General features: G+C 40.6%; 1 protein-coding gene and 2 pseudogenes across 2 annotated transcripts; 1 reads left to right on the forward strand and 2 right to left on the reverse strand.

Moving 5' to 3' along the window:
* On the reverse strand, positions 1 to 1,569 carry LOC144650681 (acyl-coenzyme A thioesterase MBLAC2 pseudogene; annotated as a pseudogene).
* Positions 1,570 to 4,425: 2,856 nt separating this feature from the next.
* On the forward strand, positions 4,426 to 7,352 carry LOC144631309 (uncharacterized; annotated as a pseudogene). The gene is made up of 2 exons (XR_013566711.1): positions 4,426 to 4,968; positions 7,027 to 7,352. The product of XR_013566711.1 is annotated as an uncharacterized LOC144631309 (transcript).
* A 665-nt stretch (positions 7,353 to 8,017) lies between these two features.
* LOC144631268 (uncharacterized) lies at positions 8,018 to 20,177 on the reverse strand. The gene is made up of 7 exons (XM_078489663.1): positions 20,084 to 20,177; positions 17,626 to 17,967; positions 16,466 to 16,588; positions 13,946 to 14,077; positions 12,712 to 12,832; positions 8,682 to 9,298; positions 8,018 to 8,614 (listed from the first exon to the last, which is right to left on the reverse strand). The coding sequence occupies exons 1-6, from the start codon at positions 20,112 to 20,114 to the stop codon at positions 9,178 to 9,180; spliced, it is 870 nt and encodes a 289-aa protein (XP_078345789.1). The 5' UTR covers positions 20,115 to 20,177; the 3' UTR covers positions 8,018 to 8,614; positions 8,682 to 9,177.
* Positions 20,178 to 21,113: the final 936 nt, after the last annotated feature.

Below are 21,113 nucleotides of genomic sequence, written 5' to 3' on the forward strand. Positions count from 1 at the left end.
AAAAACAGGGTGTTAAAAAAATTGACCTGGCCTAGAACATGGTATCATTTTGAGTGGAGATGGCATCGGGTGGCACATACCCACCCAAAACATACCTGAGTAACCCCCTGTGGGGTTGTTTAAGGTAGGAAGGAGGGACTTTTATAACGATAGGTTATTTCTACTTCTTTGTTCTTATAAGATAACGTAATGTTCCTACTACAATAACTTTAATTTTAGTCTGGTCTGCTGCAGCCTTTATATAAAGCTCACAGGAATAGTATCAATTTTGTATCCAGTTAGATACCAAACAAAACCAGATCTTTTCCAAAGCTATAATTTCCTTATGCTACCTGTATATAAAGCAACGTTTTTTAGAACGTTGAATACTTAAAACAGTGAATACTTTTTAAGCATTCACAAAAAAGTATTCGCCGTGTAGGCCTATGATATGGACATGATTTTACTACTCATGTTACATGTACATTACCCCAGGAGGGGGTGGGGGGGGGGGTGTGGTACATTACACCCAGTTTTTAGATGCACCACTGCAAAACTTTCAAAACTAGCTATGCAAAGCAACAACAGCAGCAACATGTATGGTAACAACACTTGGCGGGAATGTTACCAGAGTGTTTTGCTTTCAGTAATATATAACAAAGACCCTTCATAACAGTGGTAAATACTTTATGGCACACCCCTGCCTTGGAGATGTACTCGGATGTCAAGGAATGGAGCCTTCTCCCGTCGAAAAAGTCAGCATGCCCCGGGAAGACAGAATCCACATGGCTGGAGAGGGCCTGTAGTCTTCTGCAGGACTGAACGTATGCATTCGGGTCACTCTGGGGTAGGAAATCAATCAGCGGATAGGTGTCGTACACCATGTCGCCAGTGAAAAGAATCCTCGCGCGCTCATCGATCAAACCAATGCTCCCTGGTGTATGGCCGGGTAGGTGAAGAACACGCAAGCTTCGATCACCGAGATCAAAGATGTGTCCTTCCTCCAAAACGGTACTTGGCTCGGCCGCTTTGACTCTGTAGTCGGTAATTTTCCATCCTTCGTGTGGGGGAACAGCAATTACATCTCCTTTCAAGAAAACGGTCGCCGTGTCATAGTTGTTACTTTTGCGTATTGCCTCCGCCTCGAGGCTGTGAATGGAGAAGTTTTCAAACTGGTGCAAGCCTCCAGAGTGGTCGTAATGCATATGAGTAACGACTGCTTGTACTGGTTTCTCGCCGATCAGGCCTTGTTGTTGCAGAAAGCCTGGCAAATCCCATAAACCCAATCCAGTATCGATAACCAAATCTGCAGACGATCCTTGAACAAGCCAGATGTTAGCTCGGTTTAGAGACTCGTAGAACACTTCCCGTAACATGTACACTCCTTCGTGCACTTTTTCAACGCTAAATGGTTGTTCAGCCATTCTATTTTGTTTGTTTTGTTTTTCTTCTGGGCGGGATGCATGTAGATAGCGATCGTCAAGTGGCGATCATGGAATGTTTGTGTTGTCATTTATCCTCAGTCACGAAGTCACGCAAGACAAACCTCCCAGGGACCTTCAGTGAGGAATGCGAGGTTACTTGGCGGGGCGGGGGAAGGTGTAGTTAAAGAAAATACTGGGTGCTTACCATTGTAAGAAAAATCCGGTTGGTGCGACCGTTGCATAATGGTAAGCGATTTTCCGAATATGCCGACCAACCGGATGAGATTTCGCTTACCATTATTCTACCAGGCGTTCCTTCCCGCTCACTCGATCAAGCGCCAAATTCAGTGTTGTTTTCTGTCGATATAGCTGAATATTTTGAGGTAGAAAACAAACTTTTCGACGAATAAGATGGGCTGATGCTGTTTACTGCCGTCAGCTGTTCCATGAGACGCGATTTAAACAGAATACAAGGTTATTTTGAGGTAACTGTTGAAAATTGGCACGGCCGAGCTAGATCCTGTCCCGAGAAAAAATATGAACACATGAACAATTCCAACGTGGAATACCAGAGGCAGGCAGCTTTTATCTCCTGTTAAAAAAAGTGCTGACATTTCTATGGTCGAGGTGAACATACACGTTCTAAATTGGTCACAGTAAAGACGCCATATTGTATAAAACACGACTAAAACCGCGCGAAAGTGCTAAAAAGGGCCTGGAAACGGAAGATTCGTTCAAATGGTAAGGAAATTTCCGATGTTTCGTTCTGAACGGAAAAAGTGGAGTACCTCTAGAGGTAGTCCACAATTTCCGAATGGAATTCCCGGAAAATTACCTTACCATTTGACTTTAAACCGAAATTTCCGGATTTTTTGGCTAAATGGTAAGCACCCAGTTTTGTACACAGAAAAAAAGACAGAAAACTCGTGTACAATGAACCAATGAAAACATTTTTAACAAGTAGCTATTTCAAAAAGAAATATAGTATTTCGTTTCCTGATTGAGGAACAATCAGCATAATAAAAATATAATTGATAAGTGTGGTGGGAATGGATGAGGAGAGAGGGGTTTGTAAAATTTTTGAGAAGATCTAGGTCGTGAGTTAGTATTACGGAAGAATTACGGAACAGTTAAGTATTTTTGCATGCATGCAAATTCCTTTACCCTTCCGAGCCAGCAAACACGAGACATGCATCCGAAGACATCCAGTCTTGTTTGCTTTTTAAAACGTTCTTATTGGTGAAAAATTTCAACAATAACATAGAAAAAAAAAGAATATAGCTAGAATATTCACATAACAATTAAACACGGAAAGGGCTCTCGCTATATATTTCACCAATACTTCACAGTCGTCAGGTATTTCTATATGTTATCAATCTGCATAACTTTTCGTCTTCGCCTGACGAATATATTTTCGATATTTGAAGAATATGATTTTTAACAAGTTGTTTGCTTCTACCGAAACGCGTGTACATTGTGGTTATGAGCGTTCTTCTGATTGGATAATAGCCCCTGCTGTGTAAATAGTACACATCGAATCCAAAACAATATCATTTAGTTTCGTCTGAGGAAACGAATTAATAAAAATTAAGGCAAGGAACGAGTACGAATCCGTACCCCAGCAAAGAACACGGGAGATAAATTGCCAAATTGCCAGGGTCAGGTAGATTAGTTCATTAGCCTGGAAATCGCGCCTTTCTCGCTTCCCAAACGCGCGCTCAAAAACTACACAAGTGTCTGCGCAGACTAGAATTAGGCTCCTGGCTACATATAGTATGAAATATAAATGGACATAAATCAGAATACTTAGACAATGGGGGGCGGGGGAAGATACGGGTATACCGTATTTTCTCGATTTAACGCCGGGCCCCGAATAAACGCCGGGTCTCCGAGGTGGAGTGGTAAGTAAGCCTTCCAGGCATTTATTCGAGGTGTAATAAGCTTTACGCATGATGGCAAATTACATTTGTGTCACAAATAATGATTTTAAACCCTTGTTTAATAAACATTTTGCCCCAATAAACTGCACCATTCAAATAAACGCCGGATCCACGGAGCCAAGTTTGAAATAAACGCCGGGGGCGTTTAATTAAGAAAATACGGTAATATACAAATGTGTGACATACGGGGCTTGAGCTTGCCGGGTGAAGACGGTGTTTCGCCGTCACGAAAGCGAACAAAAAAAGCTTGGTCGAAGAAGTGGATTGAGTTCCAAGATTCTAACTTTTAAACATAAAGAATTTCCGAAATTTTTATGTGGCGATCTTGTTTCTTTAGCAGGTGATGCTGTCGTAAATCTTCCATAGTAAGAACACGAACTCGGTTTCTCAAACAAGGAACATCCACAACTGTCGGGAATTCATACATGCACAGAAGTTCAGGGTATTTTGTAAGCTTATTGCTCGAGTCATTCACTGCCAGCTTTGACATGATTTCCGCACCCACCAACACATGGCGAAGAAAGAATCTTTAATCGTCGCAGATAAAGAAACATACACTTCAATAAAAAAAAAATCTCCTTGCGTCGCCATGGCATCTTTAATTCCACGTACCGCTGAAAAAACTGGGACCAAGTGTCAAACCACAGGACAAAATTGAGACGTTGACCAAAATTGACAAAAATAACAGTTCCATTCGATTTTTAACCAGAATTTTCGGAAATTTTGGTCGAATGGATCTCGCCCCGGGCGTTTCGTTTTCAGCATGTTGAGTTAGAAAGCAGTGCAGATTTTTTCGTTTCGTTTTCTTTTTCTTGCGGTTCTCGGATTCGTTGCACACTTCTTTCGCCCTCGCTTCACTAAAATTAAAGACAAAAAAAAGACGTTGCAGTAGTTTTCGACTGATATTGGCAGATTCAAATCAAGTGAAAATAACTTCTGTGTTGTTCTGTTAATTTAAAAAGAAAACAAAACGCAACATCTCCGGCTGCCTCCTAAATATCCCCCACTCCTCCCCCTTCTTACTCTACTCCCACCCGGACTCAATTGTTGCCTGGCGTTCAGCACAAAAACGGAATAAGTAAAGCGTTTTTTCACTTTCCCATTCTGATAACGCAGCTCTAGTAGAAATCGTCCATTCTTCTGTTTAACCGAACTGAGTTCATTTACTACTCTGTGAGTTAAGGTACAAAATGACTATGAAAGATTCTGACAATGCGAGGGAAATGGAAAGCTTGACAGACACGAAGATAATTTCTTTGATGGAAGAAATGCGAGATCTCTCTCTGCGAACTAAAGATGAAAGTGCCCGTCGCTTAAGATCCTCTGCGAGATCGGAGCTCTCAAATGTGGACGAGATGGAAATCGTTCTGGATTTCTACGGAGACATCATTGAACAGCTCTGGAAAATCGCCGAGAACATCATCAAGACTTCGGCTGTTGAAGAACAACATGCTGACACAGTGTTTATGGGAAGCTCGGGCGACGGAACCTATCTACCCGAGCTATCAGCTGAATTTGACGTTTATGTGATGGAAGAGGATTCCATGTATGAGCTACAGGAAGATCTAGAGGCCATACATCCAGAATTTGCAATGGAAAATCCCAATCACACTCATTTTCTTGAGGTATGTAAGTCTTGTAGCTTCCTTGCTGAGCGCTAGCGGTGAATGGCGAATTGTAAATTATTTAAGACCCATTCGAAGGTTAAATTAGCATTTTTCTCTGGGAGCCAAGTTTCGGCAAAATTAGTGCAAGACCAAAGGTGCTTTCCATTTTCAAAGTACGATCGGTCGGACCAACATGATATGACCGTTGTAAAATGGAACGTCATTTTCCGCTTAATCCGGGCCAACCGAGTGGAGCAGACCTTTCCATTTTGCATTTCTTTCCCCAGTTCCCGCATCTGTGAGAAGGTACTAAACTAAAGTAAGACAACTGAGCGGTTTGTCAAAATGGAACGGTAAATTTCGGTCCGACCAGTCCGGTCAAAGTGGACCACCTCCATAGGTGGTCCCGAATATTTCGGTAAACGGACCTTTCCATATTTGATTTCCGTCCGAAATTTCCGAAATATTTGGCTTAATGGAAAGCACCCCAAGACTAGAAGACGGCTTCAGTAATTCACGACAAAAGTCGAGCCCTCTACGTAAGGCGTACCGTAATGTTCCGAAAGTAACGACCCTCCGCGGAAAGTGGCATGTAGAAAACGAAACGACCAAAACAGGCGAAACCATTACCATTTTTGAGAGCTAACCGTAAACAGACTAACGGTAACCTGAGCATTATTTAGGCTAACCGGAGTGCTATTCAGGCTAACCGAAGTGCTTTTGTTGATCGTGCGCGGATTCGTTTCGTTTCGTTTCACGGTGGCTTGGCCCGTTTTCGTTTCGGGTTTTTATTTAGTACAAGCCGCAGAAAGTCGGTGGCGATAAAATTGGACGGTTGTTTATATATGTAGTAATATTTGTCGCGATTTTGCAAAGGCACCAATTCATATATGGTACACTTTTTGCCGCCTGAAAGTAACCGACCATCTAAAAATAGCGATCACCGAAAGTAGCGATAGTTAAAGGGTTGCTAAATCCAAAAGAAACAAGGGTCGTTGCTTTCGGAAGTTAACGATAACGCTTGAATTGAAAAACAAGGCTGCGAGAATGTTAAAAAACAGCCCAGTTCGATCATACATTAATTTCTTCTTGTCTGGTTTACGGTTTGCTTAGTTTAGCATTTCCTCACACCCCATTGATAAACTACTTTATAGCAGCGCATTCGAGACATGTCGCTTCTCACTCAGGAATTAAACTACACAGTGAAAATTCTATAAATTCAATCCATTCATTAGACTACGAGAAGTCCTTCCTCTCAGTTTCGGGAATAGCCGTCGCGTGACCTCGCGCGCGCGAGTACAGCGCTCGCTCGCTGGGATGCCCGCTCGACCATTCCTGAGATAATAAAATTAAGGACTACTCATATTCACTATTAATTATTACTAATTAATTATTATTATTTCTTAATTTTTATTATTTATTTTAAATTATAAAACTATTAATTTATTATTCATTAATTATTAACGCACATTGGTTACCATCTGGGGGGGAAGGGGAAGAAAGTCGACACTTTTCTTTGGAGACATGCATGGCAGTGCCTGGAAACGGTGCGAGCCGTTGCTAAGAAAGACGTCAAACCAAAGTTTTTTTCTCTCAGAAAGATTTAAATATCAATGACTGCGTGCGTATGAAATGCGAATAGTGGCTGTGTTTGCGTTTGATGTTTTACGCCCCTGAGATGTTTTTGGCCTTTTCAGCCAGATTTCTCACCTAATGTCTCACGTCACTGAGAATGTTTTGGCGGCAAGCGAAAAAATTTGTCACTTTTGAAATTAAATAACCAAAAAATGGGAAATAATTTCAGAACCATTGGAGACATTTTTAATTAGTATAATTCACAAGCTTTACTTTTGCCAGACTGATGTCCGGCAGAAGGAGCAATCAAAATGCAAATAGCTATTGTGTTTTGTGCACGGCCAAGACCAAATTATGCGAACTAAACAATGAACTTTGTCAAGCTATTCACTACGCCCTTAGCAACCATTCGTAGCTACTGCGCAGTCTCGGTTTCCCGGCACCGCTATGACCACTTTTTAAAGGAAGTTTCTTTCCCCCCCCTCCCCCCGGTTACCATAGGTTCTGCCAACAAAAAAGCCCGGATACTTTATTCTTACATGGTCGCATCACGGTCTGGAACTAAAGCGGTGCTACGAAGAGAAGCTGGCATCAAAACAAACCCGTGTGGCGCTAGCGAGGCTGCTAAAGGACCTGTCCCAGTATTCAAGAAGTTGATCGATTTTACAGAAGAGGTCGAGCTCGAGGGCAGAAAGATCCCAGTGATTTCTCCGTACAAGATTCGTCTGCAATCACTGAAAAATCGTCCGTCTAGCATCCAGGGTAGGCATACCGGTATAACGTAATGATAGTCTTATTTTCTTGGTTTTTACGGAACATCATAAAAATTCAAAAATTAAAACTATACATCCTACAAAGTTGTTTCTATTAAACATGGTAGAGCGGGGTTGGTAGAGCGGTTTTCACTTGAGTATCGAAAGTAATTTGCGTTTGCATTGGTTTTGCATTGCTACGCTTAGTGATTGGTTTAAAAATCTCGCGCCATTTTCTCAACCAATCAGAAGTAAAACCAAAACCGCGCTTCACGCCGGTTACATGTATTTGCTTTGAGATTTGATTGGTTCACTGGATTGTTTGCGCCCCTTGTGATAAGCCAGAGTGATTGCTTTGGTTTTGGTTTTACGACACTCAATTGAAAACTGCTCTATGTGGAAAACCAGTGTTGCAATAGCACATTTGCACGATGTCGTCATTTGACTACAAATACCAGAATTCATTTCGCCTTTCCTTTGTTATTCAAATTTTGAATTCCCAGTGGGGTTTGAAAAACAATTGCTCTAATTAGAATGACAAAAAGACAAAGCAAAGGATTCTGGTAGTTGTAGTGAAGTGACGCCATCATGCAAATCGCCTATTCTTCTTTTTTTTAAGGCTTTAAATGTGTCACGCAAGACGTCGTTACTCTATTTCGTGAAAATAAACAAAATTGAACCAGTTGAAAGTTACTTTTTGCGCGTTAAAGGTGCTTTTAAGAATTTTATAAACAAGTAAGTCACCTTTTCAGCTCTAACTTTTTAATCAAATCACAGTGTTAAAAAAATTACGTAAACCAATCAACTTGCATTTGTTTCAACCGCAGTTACGCTGGGATTATCACTGTAAGTTTTTTCTTATTATCTGCGGTAAAGCACGTTGAAGAAATTAATCGGAGGCTATAAAATAAATAAATCCCTTGCTGGTTCATTGAAGGTTGATGCCCTCGGTTGAAAGATTGTCCTCACAATTTCACAGTTGCCCTCGAAGCTTACCTTCTCGACCAACGGTCCATTTATCGGACAATATTTCAGCCTCGGGCATTATCCGTCAATACACCAGCCGCCTGAAGGGTTATTCACTAAATACTCTTATAGATAGTCTTCGTGTATGCGAAGTAACCCAACATACCGGACAGAACTTAGCTCTAGTTTTCGACCAGAATTATTCATTTAATTCCCTCTTTGTTTTTAGGAAAGGCTGTTAGCAAAGAGTGCTGTACCTAATTAATAAAATACAACTTGTTTACAAGAGCAATAATAGCGTTTTTGTGTTGTTATTATTTATAATCGGACTCATAGTAATGGTTCATTTTATTATTTATATGATTGTACCACTAAAGTGTAACATAAATTCGGGCATACTTCTTTAACATAGCTTCGTATCCCAAAACACATATATACCTCTGATTATTTTCGGAAAGAATCGGTCACCTAATTCAAACAAATCAAAGGCTCCTGTGGGCCAACCCGTGAATAAGAATTGCCAACGCGTAACGCAATGCTGCGGTAAGCTTGTGTTTTCACACCGACACGTAAACGTCATGATGTTTAATCCGAAAAAAAAGAAAGAAAAGAGAAATCCCGTCTTCCGTTCCATGAAAAATGTGGTGGATTAGTCGCTAGTATTTCTCCCAAGAATTGATGACTATGCCCGCGGTCGGAATTTGTTTCCTAAGCTAAGTATATTTAATTTTCAGTTTTGTTAACACCTCCTCTCACTGCCCTGGAGACTCCTTATTGATTTACTTATTGATTATCTTAAGTTCTGAGGATTTGATGCTACGAAAAAAAAAACAGATTAAGTTTTCTATTCATTATCAACAGGCTGTTTAACAAGTGCTATTTATATGGCTAGGAAAAATAAGATTTGTATCACTTTACGACAATCTGCTGCAATCTAATCTTCAATTGCAACTGGATTAGTGGCCGCCATAGCGCTCGTGGTTTTTACAGTCATCTCATGGCCGCTTAATCCAGTGATGTTTTCCTTTCTCTCGCTCCTCGTCACCCTTTTAGAACTACAAAAAAATTAAATAGTTGTACTGATCTGATACACAAACAATACCTTTTCAAAAATCATCTTCCAAACCCCAGTCTAAAACTTGTTTTTAATCTTTGAGAGCAGGGTACAAACTGTAAATTAATCGATATTAAGTTTCGCGGCCTCACTTTGAACAGCAGTGATTATACCATAGGCTTACCATCCTATGTTTGCGAGGTCACAGAATGCCCATATGAATTTTTAAATTTCTTCATAAATTGCTATTGTAAATATTGAAGCTTTCTAAAATCGGCTTTTACGACTTGTATTTGTAATTAAATGAAGTAGAAATATTTCCGCATTGTTGAAGTTTGTTTTAAGACCGTTTTCTTGGCGTTTTGTGCGCGCGAGAGCACGCAAGGCGTGCAACTTCGACATCGAAGAACCCGGTACCGCCTCTGGAATGTAGCCGAAAAACCAAATTTCCTCGACTCGCTTTCATCGGAGATTCCGGGTTCTCGAAAGAACACTCTTCGAACTTTAGACTGGCCTAATTTGAGTGCGATCGGTTCGCCCCGTTGGTCTTTAAAACTAGTTGGAATATCAAATTAGGTCGAAAATTTGCCGATTTACAGTGAAACGAACTCAACCGGCCACCCAACGTTTTTTAGCCAATCACAAGACGAGTTCAAAACAAAGAATTGGAGTTCCCTGGTCAGGGGACCAATCACAGTGAAGGGCAATTTTAACTCTTCGCTTGACTGAATACGATGCGAAGGCACCCTAAAGTGTTGTTTTTACGGCAAAAATATAATTTTGTTCATTTCGTGGTTAAGGCGAAAGTCTGCCAGTAATTTGGAACACTGGACGGAATCAACGTAAATACGTTTACCGAATTACGGCCGCGAATATTTTTGAAGACTGAAAGGATTCAGCGTATCACCGAATTACGGCGAGTTAAGACTTCGAAAGACTGAAAAATAAATATAAATAATAAATAAATAATAAAGATTTATATAGCGCCATATCCATGGCTCATGGCGCTTTACAATAAAAATGTTATTAAAAAGTGAAATTTACTTAAAAAATTTACATCAGTGATAAAAGGAAAAACTAACAAATAAAATAGCTAAGCTGTAAAAATGGAAATAAAAACTAAGAATCATTAAAACCTTTAAATGAAAAACTTACTCATTAACTAACTAACTTAACTAATTAACTAAGTGACTAACTAACTGTGTGACTAAACTATCTAATTTACTGGTTAACTGACTAATTAAAAGTCTAATTATAAAATTTGTTAAAAAGGTATGTCTTTATACAAGTCTTAAAATCTGATAGCGAGCCGCTCTCTCTTATATAGTTCGGGAGAGAGAGCTTGAACGAAGTGATGAACGTAGCGAAATAAATTTACCGGCCGATTCACGGCCAGCTCAATATTTTCCGAAAGACGGCTTGGAATGTCGAAGACGAAAGCTTGGATAATTTATCGAATATTACGGCCGGGAGTTTTGAAGACTGAACGGACGCAACGTAAATATAAAATTTACCGAAGCATGATCGGCTATAAAACTTACATTTTCCAAAACACGGCCGGGAATGTCGAAGACGAAAGCTTATGTCAGTTTTCCTCGAATTTGCGGCAGACATTTTTGAACACGAAACGGGCTCAACGTAAAAATAAATTTACCAAATTACAGCCGCTAACAAGTATGCGTGAACCTGTCACGTTTCTGCACGTTTTGTTGAGTTTTATCCGGCGATGAATATTTTTGGTTTGAAATGTTCGCCGTTGTAATTTTTTCATTAGAAACAATGTTCTTTTTATCACTGTATCACTGTATATATATCACTGATGTAATACACTGAGTTTATCTCTTTGTGGACCGGTGTTGATTCGGTTCGGCAAATATATATACTGGTTTGAGGAAAAGCCGTTTCGTCTTCACAGTTTCAGCCGGTGTCAATTCGGTAAATAAATTTGTGTCGAGTCCGTTTTGTCTTCATTCCAGGCGCAGGCCGTGCTATTTTCGTTGAGTCCGCCGGTTCAGTCTTCAAAATTCCCGGCCGTCATTCGGTAAACTTATTTACGTTGATTCCGTCCAGTGTTCTAAATTACCGGCAGACTTTCGCCTTAACCGTAAACGAAATGAACAAAATTATACCCGGGAATTATATTTTTGCCGTAAAAACAACACTTTAGCGTGCCTTCGCATCGTATTCAGTCAAGCGAAGAGTTAAAATTGTCCTTCACTGTGATTGGTCCCCTGACCAAGGAACTCCAATTCTTTTGTTTTGAACTCGTCTTGTGATTGGCTAAAAAACGTTAGGTGGCCCCGGTTGAGTCCGTTTCACTGTAAGATGATCTGTACCACCTACTTGGACAATTTATGCAATATTTGCTGAAATTGGTCAAAATTACTGCCTATGCCCTCTCCTCGAAAACAATCTTGTCTCACTACAAACGTATTCTGGGGTACCCCCAAAGAAATACTGTTCGGAAATCACGATGGCGAAGCCGAAGACAACTTGAACTGAAAAATTTATCTGCACCTCGGCTTCAAATGTTTTTAATGATATTAACATTTCTTCGCACTTATAAACGTTAGTTCACTCGACAAATCTACGTAATTACATTAATTTTCCAGTTCAAGTTGTCTTCGGCTTTGCTGTCGTGAATAAATATTCATATGGGCATGCTGTGACCTCGCAAACATAGGATGGTAAGCCTGTGGAGTAACTATTTAAAACACAACAGTCAGTAAGTCCGTCGTTTTGTTTGTCCGTGACGGCCGTCCGGCCGTCCGTCCGTCCGCCAGTCCGTCCGTCCGCCAGTCAGTCAGTCAGTCAATCAGTCAGTCAGTCAATCAATCAGTCATGCAGTCAGTCAGTCAGTCAATCAGTCAGTCAGTCAGTTAGTCAGTCAGTCAGTCAGTCAGTCAGTCAGTCAGTCAGTCAGTCAGTCAGTCAATCAATCAGTCAGTCAGTCAGTCAGTCAGTCAGTCAGTCAGTCAGTCAGTCGGTCAGTCAATCAGTCAGTCAGTCAGTCAGTCAGTTAGTCAGTCAATCAGTCAGTCAGTCAGTCAGTCAGTCAGTCAGTCAGTCAGTCAATCAGTCAGTCAGTCAATCAATCAGTCATGCAGTCAGTCAGTCAATCAATCAGTCATGCAGTCAGTCAGTCAGTCAATCAGTCAGTCAGTCAGTTAGTCAGTCAATCAGTCAGTCAGTCAGTCAGTCAGTCAGTCAGTCAGTCAGTCAATCAGTCAGTCAGTCAGTCAGTCAGTCAGTCAGTCGGTCAATCAGTCAGTCAGTCAGTCAGTCAGTCAGTCAGTCAGCAAGTTAGTCAGCTAATCTGTCCGTCCGTCAGTCAGTAAGTCGAAAGACTTTTAAGTACAAATAGTAAGCGCCGGTGCCATTTAAACTGATACAAGTACAAAAACATCTACTCACATCACTCCTGCGACCAGAATAAGAATCGCCAATATTACAACTCCTATGACAATTCCCAAAATCATCCAATCCCACTCCTGACCGTCTGATGTGGCTTTGCTAGTCGGCGAAGTCTTGGCATCTAGTCAGAAAGAAAAACACAAACATCTTAAATAGAGAAGTCCTTAAACGGGTGTTTGATAGTGTTTGATATGATAGTTTAAGTACAGCTAAGAAAAACCTGCCAAAAATTTAGCACTCAAGCTGACCCCGCGAGAGAAAAATGGATTTGAAATTGTCAATATTTCAGTTAAAAAGGACGTTTCACGCCAGTTCAAAACAAAATGGCGCACGTTTTAAACATTTTTACGAGGTTTGACTTTAATTTTCTCGAGAATGCTTTAGAATTTAATTACGGGGTCACTAAGACAAATGAATTTCGATAAGATCTTTTAAATAGTATACAAAATGTTGCCTTACTATGAGTAGATTTTTGGTACTTAATTTTCGCACTCATTGCTCGAACAAGAGCTCATTATAAAGTCCCCGTATATACATCGGGCTGACCACTATTTCGTATAAGCGACACGGGATATAACACTTTAATTTTGGGTTATCACGGTATTTGATTGGCTGAAAAAACTCACACCACGATCTCGATCAATCAAAATGTAAACCAAAACCAGTGACGTCATCATCAGGCGCGTCATCATCGAGCGTAGCGCCAGTGACGCGTATTTCCGTCGAGTTCGCATTAACCTGTGATCAGGCGTTTTTTCCCTTGCAAAGATGATCTCAGGTTAAGTTCGCATTGGCTCACTTTACTGTTAACGTTTGTTGTCCTTGGCCATTGTAATTTGTTTAGTATTGGTTTATGACACGACACTCAATTGAAAACCTCCTTTTTATCTTCCCAGCTATTATACTTAAAGAGCTCAGTCTGAAGTTTGGCGGGAATATTTTAATAGTCGAAAATCCTTGTTTTGCATTTTGACAAACAAAAGCCACTACGAAGAAACGATGAGTTTAGAGTATTTAAATTTCCTGCCAAACTTCAGACTGAGCTCTTTGACGTCACGCATACATTACCAGCTCCAAGATAGCGGCGTTCAGTTGACGAGTTTTGGGAAAGATTTCGTAGGGTTATAGCTCACTTTGGAGGCTGAAACTTTGGCGAATAACATTTCGTTGTATAAACTTTTTTATTGGAGTGAGCTTCTCCTTTAACAAATAGCGCTCAGTTATTGTAGGTTACCTTTTTCGCATGCCAGACCGTCATTTTTCAGTTCGTATCCTGTTCGGCAGGCACAGGCATAACTACCCTCGGTGTTGACGCAAATATGCGCACATTTATTGTCGTCAGATGTACTGTTACACTCATTGATGTCTGTGGAAAAGCAAAACAAAAACAACTACAACACCATCATCATCACCATCATCATCATCATCATCATCATCATCATCATCATCATCATCATCATCATCAACAACTGAACAACAACATCAACAATAAACAATTTCACTGGACCTATGAAGTCGCCACTGAGCACCTTGGCCTAAACGTGTGATGTCACCGTTGAATGAAATAAATGAAACTTTAATTATTCAATGAGTTATGTCTTATGTGTCAAAGGAATAGACTGCTTAGCAAAGCGTTCACCATTCTCGTCCCCAAAGCCTTTATCGCTTCTCTTAGCTGGCTAAGCCCTCGCACGTAAAACGAAAGGCTCTGGAGACACAGGATTTCCAGACCTGGATTATAGGACTTCCGTTTTCCATGTATGCATGATAATTCAAAAGAATGTATGAGAGAGAGTCATTGCTTTCAGACTTCCATTCAAGAATTTGTGTTTCAAACAGCCTATCAAAAAAATCGAATTGATTCAAATCCTTTGTCCCCAGAGCCCATCGTTTCTCGTGCCAAGGCTTCTCAGGCTTCTCAGGGAAGCGATAAGGGATATGGGGACGAGAATTAGCGTTCCTCATTGTGGGCAATCTCGAGCCCAGAGTGTCTCCCGGCTCCGCGGTCCGTCAGCTGTTGGTCAGCAGTAGGGTCGCCGGTGGACACTCTGGGAAACTGAAATGTATTTCTCTTTCTCTATTGGCCCTCGCAGAACAAAAGAAATCAACACGGAAGTCTGAAAATCTTCCCCGGAAGTAAACCAAACCGGAAACCCTGGAAAAACATTTTTTTCGTTTTCCATGGTCAAATGTTCAGAAGTATCAACTTAATTTTGTAAAAACACCTAAGAAATCGTGATATGGTGCTACATAAATGAAGTATTTTCTAATTCTACCCTTCTCTTTGAACGTAAAAGATACCATGAATAAAAAACGGACTTCCTTTAAGCGTCGATACTGAACGGAGGTTTAAAACAACAAACGACGGCGTCACCAAGGACAAGGTCGATTGAAAACTCAATTTATAGTTGAATTACAAATCTCGCTAGAACTACTGTTTTCATTCAAATCTCCGTTCCAGTTGAAAAACTGAATGAATATGACAGACAGTGCACGATTCAAAATAATAACTAATGACGCAGAATTTGAAGCAAAGCAATACGCATTACGCGTTGTTGTTTTGCTAAAGAAAAAGGATTGATCAAAAATTATAACACACGTGTGCACGTGCTGAGTCGCAAAAATGCTAATTACGCCTTTTCAATAGCGTTGACGTGTGTGCGTTATTAATATCACCGCCATTCGACGAGGAAAAAATTGTTTGCTCGAAAACATGCAACCTATCCTGAAAAGATACGCTTTCAGCGAGAAGCCTTTCCAATATACAAAAGTCACCAAACAAAAATATGCGAAAGTCGCCAAACAATTTCTTTTATGAACAGAACAATAGCTTGTCCGTGCGTTGTGGAATATGTAAATTTCTTAGCCGTCCTCTGCAAAACAACAACGGACACACGCACACAGTCTTATTAACAGGCGGAATCCTGGAAGGCTAACAACACCTTTGATATGAAACAAATATAGCAGAATGCTCAAGAAAGAGACTAAAGGAAATCAAAACACCACACGCTATTTTGTTAACTCTCTCTTTAGTTAACTGCAGAACGTTATTGTTACTTTTGTTGCTTCAATAAACACGAGTTCCGCCGATACTGTGTTAGAAATACAGTTGTTCAACTTTCTCGATTTACTTCCGTTCTGGGAAATTTACTTCCGCTAAGAACTACGAGCATGCGCAATAAAAACCGGAAGAACAAGGTTCTTCCTGAAATCGACCTGAAATTGACCTGATCCATTCCAGTTTCCCAGAGTTCATCCCATACCGCTGACCGACTGGATGAACTTGGGCTCGAGATTGCATTGTGGGAATTTGCCCACGCCCCAATTTTCGCGTGGCCAAAAATGTGGAAAACTCTTCGTTTGTTATGTTTGTACGGGAATGCTTGCTACATAGGCTACGTGACAAAGGCATTACAGGCCAAATTTTACGTGAAGAAACAAATAATGACGGAGCAGTAAATACGATATTAGTGTTTCAATCGGAATCGTGCGTGGAATTCCCGGTAATTTTTTCTAAACTTTTATGAACGAGACAAACGAGAAAGTTACATCATTTCGTCTGTTCGCTTTGTTTACCAATCAGAGCAGTAACGTTAGATAATTAATTCCCTTCTCCATGCGATTTTATCCACAGTTTCTCCACGCAATACACAGACATTGCTACAGACTTATAATTGTGAATTGCGCCATTTGTTCATCACTGAAATCTTTGAACGCAGGTTAGTTACATGCACAGGCCTTTCATTGTCTTTACCTGTGCAGTTGTGACCATCGCTTTTCAGCTCAAAGCCAGTATTGCACGTGCAATTGTATCCTGATCCATGTCTTACACATTTGTGCGCACAGCCACCGTTGTTCTTTCCACACGGATTGGCAACTGCGTTTAAATGACAAAAGCAAGCAAGGTTCTTCAGTTAGAAGCCATTAAAACAAAAACAACAACAAAAACAAAAACAACAAACAGACAACCTATTATATGGACCTTTTGATGCGGCGTGTTTGTAAACACAGCTTTTCCTTTCGGGGGAGGTGCTTATCAAAACTCATTCGAAACAACATTTAAAAAAAAAGCAAAGCTTCTCGTTTTCTCTTTAAACAACAACCGCAATAGCAACAAAACTCAGTTTAAAATGTCAATGCCACTGCCTTCTCACCATTGGAATCAAATTATACTGCCTCTTGCAGTGGGTGTAAACCTTTTGGAACAAGCACCACCCTAGAAGGGTGCAGCGCTTTTTGGAAGGCAGCGGTCACAAGTATTTTTACTCTTATACGCTGCGCTTATTCGGAGGCTACACTTAATCGAGACAGCCACCTTTTCGAGGAAATACGGATCTTCACTTTACCGATTGATAAAGAACGGTATGCCTTTCGTCATTCGAGCTAAAATGAAGAATGCGACCGCTCCAAGTGCGGGAAAAAAGGCATCTTGAGTCGGTCGATTGAACGTCGAAAGTAACTTTGTGATTTTCATTAGCTTGGCGCTATGATTAGCTCGACATGTATCCCGTTCTGTCCATTAACAACAAACGTGGTCCTTTTTAAACCAATTAGGTCCTAAACTAATACCGCGCTTGGCATCGGCTTTAAATAAGATTTTACTGAGAGTTCTGATTGGTTCTTAAACGTGGGATTAATTGGTTCAGGTTTTGGGATTTACGACTGCAATAGAAAACCGCTCTAAAATTTCCGCAGCTTCGTTTCCTTGGAGTATCGATTCAATGCGTTTAATATAAATTTATGAAATTGCTTCCCCGAAGAACGTTTTATCTGTTTGTCGCGTGATATTTAGCCCAGCATTTCTGTTTTTGCAGGTTACTTTGTGAACCACAAGCGTTTAGTTACAATCACGTGATCAAGAAGGCTTGCGTGACCAGCCGATAGCGTTACAATTTATAATAAAGCAGGACTTACCGGGACCCACTAACGTTGAAGAGCTTACACCAAGTGAAGCGGAAGTAGGAGAAATGGTATCTGCTGACAATGATGAACTAGCTGGAGCAGCGGCAGTGGAAGTGGCAGTGGCGCTGAGAGAAGATGAGGAGGGGTGTTTACTACTCTGAGAAACCGTAAGAGAAACAGATGGTGGGGTCTGGGTACTTTTCGAAGATACTGAAGCAGATGTTACTCGGGTATTACTCGAAGATACCGAAGTAGAGGCTGGAAGTGGTACAGCTTTAGTTGCAGAAATCCCGGATGTCAATGAAGTCGCTGGCGAAACAGTCGTGGAGGCGGAAGATGGCATCAACAAGGAAGCTGGGGGAAAAACAAAACGGAAAATTTTATTCTCAGTCTAGTCTTTTAGGAGACAACTTTAACGCAGAATCAACCATTAAAAATAAAGAAATAAACCAACGCAAACAACTAATCTTAATTATTCAATTAATTAATATTGATAAAGACTCGAGCAGTCGGTTTTTGTTTTCTCAGTAAAATCATACGTGCGATCGGAACTACTCAATCTCGATTCGCATTTCGTGTTTTTGCGTTGCATGCAGTTGCTAGAAAAAGAAAGAGACTGTTGGCAGTCTATTATTGATTTTGACACTTGCCTAAAAGTTGGCATTTCGAAATCTGAAATTTTGAGATAAATGACGGCAAAGAACATTGGTCACGCTTCCGTGTTTGCAAACTTATGGAATCAGCCGAAGGTGCTGTCCGGGAAACTTCCTTGGAAGTCTTCAGGAAACATCGTTTATCTTCGGAGAAGTTAGGAAAACGACCGGAAACGTTCGTATGGCCTTCGAACAACAATCGGAGAATCTTCGGAAATTTTTGGTCTAGAAACTGATCTGAAAACAAAAAGTTGCTAGAAGGGGGAAAAAGTTGCTTCAAATATGAAAACCTACCGAGTATTTTTCGGACAGTCTTAGCCGCCCCCCTCCCCCCACCACCACCACCACCACGTTTCAAAACGCTCTGCCGCCTCTGAAGATAGAAAACAGTTCCCTAGTGCAACGTTTCGTAGAAGGAATCGAAGGACGAAATTAATTTGTAAGCGGTTCGGACCGCTTAGGGAACCAATCGGAATGTATTTTTCTTCATGGACCACATAATAAAGTATAGATGCAATTTTCAGTCCATACATCCTACAGAACAACGCCATGTGGCATCAATAAGGTCCAAAAATCATAGAATACAACACCGTGTATAAATATTTCATCACAGAGCCCTATCTCAGCCCCGATCCCCCTTCTCTATTCAACGCGTGACAGGCTTGCGTGACATTCCGTTTGTCACAACCAACATGATTATCTTGCGCCTATAACTTTCTGTCAAATATTTACTGTTTAAACAAAGGAAGAGAAAAATCTGGAAAATGTCCAACGTGTACGAAGCTTTGAAGCTTTGAAGAATACCCAAAGAAACGCTAGGTATCCATTTGATTCCTCACGCAGGACCAGACAGGCGGAAATAGAAGGATCTCCAAGGAAACGAACAGAGATGGTTGACTCGCGGCGATGAAAATGTCACGGCTTACATCTACGCGCTAAAAATTAACTCGATTAATAAAGGCAAATTAACCAAGTTACTAAATTATATATAAATTAAAACGAGCTGTTTTTTCAAGTTATATCGGATATACCCCAATTCGGACAGTTCACTGTGTTGAATATTCATGTAGGGAATGTCAAACTGTCTAGATTAAATTCGACAAAACTGACAGGAAAAATGTTTACCATTATAATGTCGTCTGCGGCATGTTTGCTCACCACAAGCCATTCTAAATTTTATAAAATCGGTAATAAAAACTGCGAATATTTTACCAAGTATAGTAGACGCACATGGTTTTAGGTCCTTCAGAGCTTTCTCAAGGAAAGTGTCGCCGAAAAACGATAACCTTTCTCACTACGAAATACATCGATTGATCCGTGCGACATTGCCGTGCGTGTGTTGTTTAACTTATGTCTGGAACAGCGTGTAAAACCATGTACGGAAATTAAAGATGAAATCGGTTATCGTCACTTGAAATAAGTGAGAGAGCACACTGAACTCAATGAACTAGACCCGTCCCGGGACTAAACATTTATAACACAACATCTAGCAGAGGAGCTGGTTTCATCGACTTTCGTTTCAGTTTCATTCATATGGCTACAAAACCTCCCTTTGATCCCGCGGAGCTCTTATCAGGTCTTGCCGCGACGACCATCGTTAGTATAAATTAAGTATAATCTCTAGTTTCTTAATTTTTGCTTGCTGCGAAACTAAACACCAACAATAACCAGCTACGGAAACCGCACACAACATAGCGCGAACAGGCCGCAATTTCGTCCCAAACAATATTACAACCTTGGATCTTCGCATTTCAAAGCCATACTCCGCAAAATCACTCAAACTACGGCGCAGTTTATGATCAGGAGAACGTACTTACCTGCAAAGACGAGCAACGGAATAAAACCCATCTTTCGACTGGAAATCAAAGCGCGACACTGAATGTTGAAATCAGCATGCGTCACTGATTTGCCGTCACTATTCGGGCCACGTTATCTATTAACTTTAAAGCGTCACGCAATACAAAGTTGATGAATTCGCTTCATCATCAAGTTGAAAGACCTTGAAACAACCTCACCAAAATGCATAAACAATTTTCAAGGTTCTATAACTTCTATAGGAACTGTAAGTCTGGAACGGGTTGTATTGCATTGCCAAGCAAGAAATGGTTACTGAAGGTTGCTTATTGGAATAGGGCAGAATAGGAGGGGGTGGGGGGGGGGGGGGGGGGAGATAGGGGAGCTTATAGAAATATGGAGACTCTCAGGTATTCGGCTTTTGCAGTTTTGGTAATTTTTGAGATCGTTTTATTTTACTTTGAACTTTAAATGACCGGGTTTTTTTGGTCTTCATTGCGGATTTGCATATCTTCATTTCCCTCGTACAAGCCATGAGTCCATGCAAGAGTGTCTTGCAATTTTAGTTTGTTTTTTAAAGCATTCTGACTTCGGCTTTTAGGAATAAGAAGGCGATTTTCCGTTACATTATTTTTGTTTTATAAGAACCTTGTTATAATAAAGTTGATGTTGAAAAAGGCCAAAATTTTAGAATATTCTACGAACGAACCCAGGGCACAAACTTGAGCAATCGGAACGCACTCTGTCCTATTTGTTGTGAATAAATATGTACTGAATGAATCAAACTTTATTCCAAACCAACCTAGAAGAAAATTGTCATCACCCAATCAGTGGTTTCCGGGGGGTGCTGGGTGGTGTTGACTTTCAAGCTAAGGGACTGGGGTGCTCGTCGGAAAATTGAAATTTAACTAGTCCTCAAGGAGACCACCCTGGGTGTGGCTTAATTTTTTTTGACCCCGAAAAATTCAAATTCAAATGCCATTTTAAAACACAGACAGTGACGGCATTTTTTATTTCATCACGTGCAAACCATAAAATAGTCCTTGATAGCCA

The sequence above is a fragment of the Oculina patagonica genome, chromosome 1 (genome assembly GCF_052425735.1).
Source record: "Oculina patagonica isolate OP01 chromosome 1, crgOcupat, whole genome shotgun sequence".
Classification (NCBI taxonomy): Eukaryota; Metazoa; Cnidaria; class Anthozoa; order Scleractinia; family Oculinidae; genus Oculina; species Oculina patagonica.

Bases quoted from the DNA above. Each gene is read 5' to 3' on its own strand.
- LOC144631268 (XM_078489663.1), bottom strand. From the start codon at position 20,114: ATGGGTTTTATTCCGTTGCTCGTCTTTGCAG. The intron at 16,589-17,625 runs GTAAGTCCTGCT...ATTTAAACGCAG, and splicing joins TTCAACGTTAGTGGGTCCCG to TTGCCAATCCGTGTGGAAAG. The intron at 12,833-13,945 runs GTAACCTACAAT...CTTTCTGACTAG, and splicing joins CGGTCTGGCATGCGAAAAAG to ATGCCAAGACTTCGCCGACT.